The sequence below is a fragment of the Sinocyclocheilus rhinocerous genome, unplaced genomic scaffold (genome assembly GCF_001515625.1).
Source record: "Sinocyclocheilus rhinocerous isolate Xijiao unplaced genomic scaffold, SAMN03320098_v1.1 scaffold2934, whole genome shotgun sequence".
Lineage (NCBI taxonomy): Eukaryota > Metazoa > Chordata > Actinopteri > Cypriniformes > Cyprinidae > Sinocyclocheilus > Sinocyclocheilus rhinocerous.
The window spans coordinates 28,535-36,318 of NW_015631073.1; the positions used below are offsets into that span (position 1 = coordinate 28,535).

General features: G+C 37.7%; 1 protein-coding gene across 2 annotated transcripts in view; it reads left to right on the forward strand.

Annotated features, from left to right (window-relative positions):
- gjd1b (gap junction protein delta 1b) overlaps positions 1–7,497 on the forward strand; it is a 23,234-nt gene extending 15,737 nt beyond the window's left edge. The window contains exons 2-3 of one of the 2 annotated variants that reach the window (XR_001640208.1): positions 2,839–3,964; positions 6,589–7,497. Coding sequence is in view for 1 of the 2 variants with exons in the window: in XM_016554270.1 (XP_016409756.1) it covers positions 2,839–3,682 (844 nt within the window). In the remaining variant the exon portion in view is untranslated. Of the gene's footprint in view, positions 1–2,838; positions 4,901–6,588 lie in introns of those variants that run through there. The other variant, XM_016554270.1, reaches the window with a different exon arrangement.
- Positions 7,498–7,784: the final 287 nt, after the last annotated feature.

The window sequence follows — 7,784 nt, forward strand, 5'->3', positions numbered from 1 at the left end:
TTACAAAGGTAAAAACTAAATTCCCTGTAAATCACTTTAAGGAGTCAAATATCACCTCTTAATGGGAAGGTTAATTTTTTTATAAGAATTTTTTTATTACTGATTAGAGTGCTCCTAAATTTTTGACCGTGCTCCTAAAAAGAAAAGTAAGCGTAGAGCCCTGTTATTGTTATACTTTTTTCTCAAATTGTTAATGTTAACAACATCAGCATTGCGTGACTATGAGTATAGTGTGTGTGTAGATTTCAGTTTCTGTTCAGTCTAATCTCTAATTGTCATACTCTTCGAATTTCATATTAAGAAATTCTTTTAACCCAAAAAGCTAATTATGCTCCCTTCTAACTGGTTTTCTTTAAAATACAAATCTTTGTAATCCCAGGCTATCTGTAATCAGAAGCACATTTAAAACTGGAATATAATTTAATTTCATTCACATGTGGTTCTTAAACACATAATCCTTCATGGATTACAATCCGCCATCAAAATAATACATTTAATTATTCCAGCTGCTGTGAGAAAAGGCTATAAACGATCCGCCACCTGCAGGATCCTCACATGCGATAGCCTAGTAGCCGGGACAACTTCTTTATGTTTACAGAAGTGACGTAATGACGCAGTGCCATGCTCGAATTTCCCGCGAAAACCTACCCGTACCACTCAAATTAGAAAACATTATTATAAGCTAATCGTTGTGAATCGGGCTAAAGTAAGGCGATAGTTTTGAACACTGGCTGGTTATGTACTTGCTCAAATATTGATTTCGGATAATTTTTAACCAAAAAAAGTTACGGACTGCAGCTTTAAGCAGCAAATCAGCACATGATTTCTGAAAAGATCATGTGACAATGAAAACTGGTGTAATGATGCTGAAAATTCAACTTTGATCACAATAATAAATTACATTTTACAAATAGACAACAATTCTCATAATTTGTAATAATATTTGGCAATATTACTATTTTCTCTGTACTCTTGATTAAATAAATGCAGACTTGGTGAGCAGAAGAGATTTTTTCCCCAAAAAAACATTAAAACATTGTAATGTTTCCAAACGTTTGACAGGTATTGTATAACATTGTTACCTAGTGCTTATATTGCTTAAATGCCATTAGATGGATTTCTGGCCCAAGATGCTGGGATAGGCTTCAGCCCCCACGACCCTACAGAGGATATGTGGTTTGGAGAGTGAACAGATGGATGGATGAACTTCCAAAATAGCACTTTGACTTGCTTTGATCTTGTTTCTCTTCTTACAGCTGTTCAGCTTAGAAAATACCTTTCCATTATCTTTGTTTTTAATTTTGCATCATTATGCCTGTGCTAAAACTATGAAAATTAAGAAACTAATGAAAGTGTTTTTTTTTTTTTATACAGGATCCTATGTACCCAGCCTCAACCCAGAACTCTTTGAACCACCAGTGGCAGTTTCCACAGGATGAAAAAAGGTCATAGTAGTGGATGATGGGGGTACTGACATTAACCTGCTGTATTCACTGTATTACACACTAGGGATGGGCATTTTTGTCAAATTTTCATGTCAAGTACTGATAGGTCTTTACTTTGACGGTCTGGGCGGCACGCTGTCCTAACACTAAAGTTACTACTACAGATGGAGCATTCTATACAGTTTATTTCTAAGTAAAAAGATGCACATATCAGAATTGGAATACATTGGAATTGGTCAACTAATTTTTGGCACTTTGAGTGTTGTACTGTATTAGTCTTTTGATACTTCAATAGAGACATTCACAAACTCCCCAATTACTTGCAAATTACAAAATGCATTTGCAACTTCATCCAGTGCTCTTTAATATTATAATGCATATAATGTATAATCAGAGAGTGAAAAACAGCTCCAAACGATTCAATGCAAGAGTGAGACGTGATTTTGAGTCAAGATCAAGACTCCAGCTTTGCCTGATATATCATTGGTATATCACTTTCTTGAATAGATGAGCAGATGTAGTCTACAGATGGTTTATTATGTTTTTTTTTGTTTTTTTTACCTCTGCATGTAGTCCATTACTGTTCATGTACTTTAACACTTTTGCATATACAAGCATTTGGAGTATTTCTGACTGTGTTTGTGTCTGCTGAGGTCTGGGATGTCTGGCATGCTCAAGTGCTGACTCTGATTTTAAAAATTAATGAGTTCGGAAAAGCGATTACATTTCTGGGTGAGGACGTGAAGAAATATCTGGTAAAACTTATGTCGGATGCTTATGTTGTATGTCTGTATGTATGTATGTCTTACAGAGCCAATCATCTTAAATGTAGAGCGTAAATCCAAACCCACTGATGCACAAATTCAATCTGTGTTTTACTCCTGCCTTCACTTACAAACATATGTAATCTCTCTCTTTGTCTGTCTCTCTCTCTCTTAATCTCTCTCTCTCTCTCGCTCAATCAAACACTGGTACAGAAATAGTCTATAGCAGTGACAACTGAGGTGTAAAATCTAAACTGTTTCTATGGGGAATAGAAGAGATCAGGTTTGACAGCCACCACGCTACCAATTAATGAGCAGTATAGAGACTAGCATCGACACAGGCTACTGTACCAGTGATACAGGTTACCATGTCAGAGTCAACAGAGTTTGATGGCACAGAACAAGCTATAATTAGAACCTGAGAAAGCAGAATTGTTCCAAAATTAGAGCTCTTAATTAAATGTGCAAGTTGGTCTTGAAAGTGAAAAACACACATTTGAATAGCAAATGCAAACATCTGCAATGCTAATTTGCTGGTAGCCTAAATAAGGGAAAAATTACGTCAATGGAAAAAACTGAGGATATATATATATCACACATCAAATTTTCCCTCTATTTCTTTCCACCAGGATTCTACTGACGGTTGTGGTGATATTCCGTATCCTGATTGTGGCCATCGTAGGTGAAACAGTGTATGAGGATGAGCAGACCATGTTTATCTGCAACACTCTCCAACCTGGGTGCAATCAGGCCTGCTACGACAAGGCCTTCCCCATCTCCCACATCCGATACTGGGTCTTCCAGATCATCCTCGTTTGCACACCCAGCCTGTGCTTCATCACCTATTCAGTACACCAGTCAGACAAACAGCGTGACCGTCGCTACTCCTTCCTCTACCCAATTATGGAGAAGGACTACAGTCGTGAGGGTACCCGAAAATTACGCAACATTAATGGCATTCTTGTGCAGCATTCTGACAGTGGTGGCGGAAAAGACGAACCTGACTGCTTAGACGTAAAGGAGATCCCAAATGCTCCGAGAGGCCTCCTGCATAGCAAGAGCTCCAAGGTACGACGACAAGAGGGCATCTCTCGCTTTTACATAATCCAGGTCGTGTTCCGCAATGCACTGGAGATAGGCTTCTTGGTGGGGCAGTATTTTCTATATGGCTTTAGTGTCCCTGGCATCTTTGAGTGTGACCGCTACCCCTGCCTGAAGGAGGTGGAGTGCTATGTATCACGGCCCACTGAGAAGACGGTCTTCCTAGTCTTCATGTGTGCAGTGAGTGGTATCTGTGTCGTGCTCAACCTTGCCGAGCTCAACCACCTCGGCTGGAGGAAAATCAAGGCTGCCATTCGAGGCGTGCAAGCCCGCAGGAAATCCATCTGTGAGATCCGCAAAAAGGACATGGCCCACCTGTCACAACCGCCAAACCTGGGCAGGACCCAGTCCAGTGAGTCTGCTTATGTCTGATCTCCATTCACCTAAATATGGCATCACAAGGAGTGGAGCAGAGAGTGGAATGTTAAAATAACAAGGCGCTTATGGTACTTGTGCACATGTTTATAATGTCAAAGTGGGAGGGGCTCCACATAGCCACACCTCTTTCCCACAAGCCACTCCCTCCCTCTTTATGGCATATGACAATGTTTGAGGAAGTTTGCACAATGTTAGGCTTCTAGAAGATAAGGCATAGAAGAGGGATTTTTGGAAAGTCTCGAACACAAAGATCAGTGGAAGGGTGAAGAGTGTAAGGTACGATATGATGAGGTGATGGACTTCTAATATAGAATAGTATGGAGATAAAAGTATCTGGGTCTGTTTTCCCACTTTTCTCAATCTCACATCTTGAGGAAAAACGAGGAAGGATAAGATAGCAGGAGAACGTAGCATGACAATAACCTCCCACTTTCCTGAACCGTTGTCACTGAGATGGTGCCAGAAAAAGAAACTGTTTAGGTTTGCTCTCCTGGCAGTGAATCGGCCTAAAACAAACAACGGGTGGGATATAAACATTGTTACAAGCAGTGGCACCTTCACTTTGACATTTGATTGAACAAACATCAGCATCTTTTTTGTAATCTCTCTGGTTGTCCTACAAGTCTAGGGGATGATTATTACCTCTGCTCAAAGTGTGCCCTTCCATGAAGACACCCACTGTTATGTGTTCCAGTCAAGTATTCATCCCTCTTGTGGTGCATGAATGTGTGTTTATAAGTATGTATGTATGTGACCAACGTTGAAAGAATTTACAGATTGCAGATAATTTTTTGTTCTTTTTAAGATTTTACTTTTGTTCTCTGCAAAGGTTGGTGCCATCGACTTAAATGACTGTTTATTTCAGAATATTATTTAAAACATAGTTAAAAGATTATTGCAAAGTTAGATTATTTATATTTATTGGGAAAGGAAGCCAACCCTGCTGAAAAGAATTCCCATGCTGGTCCAGCGCTGGTTTATGCTGATTATTGCTGGTTTAACTGGTGGAGAAGAATAGCCAAAAAAAAAATAAAAAATCAAACCTAAGGAACCAGCATGGTCTTTCTGGTGAACGTGATTGACAAAGAAAATCTTGTTTGTTATGATAGATGCTTGATGGGGACGTAAAAAGAATTGAAGAAATGTTTTCATGCATCCAGATGTTTCTGTCAGGACAACTATCGTCAAAGATGATTGACAATTAGCATACAGTTTGGAGATGAATCTATTATCCAAAAATTTGCATAAAGGTATCTTTCGAAGGCATGTTTACAAAGCTTTATCTGTCAAATGACTTTTTAAATGAAAATTGATGTGCAGTGTGTTATTTGGACAAAGGATCAATTTATAGTATTTTATTAGCTTTTTCTTCTCGTCACGTGTTTAATCAGCATGCCTTTACTATTAAGAAAAGAAGAAGCTTAGAAAAATATATGTATGCATTGCACTTTGTGGGATGGGAAGAGTGGATAAAAGGAGAAACTCACTCTGGGAAAGACATTAGTGGAGGGAAAGTGAGCCTTTTGAATTGGTCCATCCTAAATAAATCAATGATGAGTACGTAGGTATGTGCGTCTATGTAGCTGTGATCCCCTGTGTGCCTTTGTTTACACAGTGTGGGTTAAAGCAGGGAGTAACGTCTCTAACGAACACACACACAAAAATATTTGAGTTGTCATTCAGCCAATTTTAGCACTAACTTTTGTGCCTACACCACCCTGACTCCACTCTGCACGTGCACATAAAACAACTCAGTGTAGACAGAACACAGTGCAACTAACACGGACCAGCTCGCTGACATACCGCAGAGACAGAAAACACTGTCAGAGAAGATACAGAGAGAAAGAGAGGAAACTGCAGAGGCCCATTAATAGCAACACAATTGTCCTGACTTTTAGGCATTTCTGGCAGAAAAAGTATTTTACAGGAAAGTGTGTGTTTATGTTTAGTTTGACGTGGAGTGCAGTTTGGCCACAATTCTGATTCAGGCCAGAAGTCAGTGTGAGGATGGATATTGTCGTTTACATCTAAATTGAATGAGAGGTATAAAATTGGCCACATTTATGAGGCGTCCAATGCATGTCACATTTGTTTTACTGAAAATGTAAACAGCTCGTAAATGATCCGTAAAAACTTAGAAGCAATTGTGGACTTTTCTGTACTTCAGCCAAAATGTGAGCAAGGATTTCGATGATTACATTTAGACCCAGGTTACAAAATTAGCACTCATCAAGCGGCAAATGTGATTGGCAAGTACATAAACGAAGTTACTTGCCAGTTTATTAGGAACTGCAACAGTCCTGCAATAATCTGACCTTTAACAAAGTGATGCAAGTCAAAGACATACAAACTACTACTGCTGTTATTTTTTATTTAAATGCAAGTACAGTTTCATGGCTGGTACACATACTAAGCTCAACCTGCAATTGGCCAGCATGGTGAAAAGTTAATTTTGGACCCTATGTATACACTCTAAAAAAGAATTTATTAAAACGTAGCACAGAACTAATTTAATGAGGTTTGATTAAAACAAGACAAAATGCCAATGAAATAAACCCAAAATTAAGTTTTAAAGAGGTTTTAGATATCTTTACTAGAAAAAAAAGACAAAAATACTTTGTACGAATATGATTGTATTCTCTGCAGATCTAAATATTGGGACCAGTTTAACATGTAAATTATAAGGGACTATAGCCATTATTGTGTGGGGTAAAAAGAAAATACACCCCTGTGCTCGGGACCAAGTATATACTACATCTCTTTTCTTACATCGTACCTTCTCCTGTGTTAGAGAATTCCAGTTCTTTTATTCTGATCCGAAAATATTAACTCTGACAAAATCATAACCTCTGCAACTATTCAGCATTAAAGGCCATCTTTTACAAGCATGTTATTTCCAGGTGCAGTTCAGAGATTATGAAGATTGCTTCCCCAAGTGAGAACTTCTTCATGTGCTTGCATTAATCCACTCTTCTCCTCAGTCTATTTTTATAAAAACCTATATCAGAGTTTGAATAGTAGACAAAAAAGAACAATGTCAGATTTTGTTTCTTCTTTTTATTTATTCCCGCTTGTGAATTATGTTTATGTGTGCAACTCTTTTTTACAGTGCTGTAATATGAGGGATACCGCAGGGGGAATTTAAAGACCAGAATTAGGATTTGAAGTAAAAATGTAGCTTTACTTGCCAAAGTTTTGTTATATGCAACTTCATAACTAATTGGGTTTCGGTGAATGGGTTGATCAGTTACTGTAAAGCATGTGTAACTGATATGGAAAGCATGTTTTTGTTCTTTTATTTCACTCTTTTTTTATGAGACAGAAAAGCAGGCACAAGTAAATGGCATGATTAGATTAGAAAACTGTGTAAAATGGTAAAGATTTCAGGCATTCATGGGCCAAAACTAAATTCTAAGACTATAGCAGGTATTATTACGCAGACTACAATCTTGTTACAAACATATGCAACATTTGATTTTAAGCACAAACTTTTGACATGAGGGAAGTATATTTATGATTACACACATCCTGTAGTCACTGCCAGACAATTTTGTAGAAAATAACTGTTTCACCTAAAAAAAGTGTTTTTTGGAGACATAATTGATGTGTAAGTAAGCAACCTGCATGTTTAATTGACAATGGGATGTTAATCTACTGCCACGGATCATCATTTTAAATGTGAGATGAAGACATTAAATGCTGATATTTCAGAAAGTCATAATGGTAATTAAACACCCAGTGGGGCAGTGCACATGGAAACAAAATGTCTCAGGTGACAGATTTTTTTAAATGACCTTTTCAAATGACACGTTCTCGGTGTACAGTATCTTTGCAAAAGCCAGTAGAAATTATGCCCATGTTTTATAGAGTTGTAAAACAAAAACTACTGATAAATTGTAAATTATTTGATAACAGTGGATCTTTTACAAGCATGTTTTTCAGGATAGTGAAAATAATCAGATTATTGCTCAAACATTAGTCTAATGAGTCTTTCCTGGCAGTGCCAAAAGATTTTTTACACAGATATGCATATTAAGTTATGAATAGAACAGAGTCAAGTTCATTCCCCGTTAGCTCAGGAAAAAGAATCATTCTA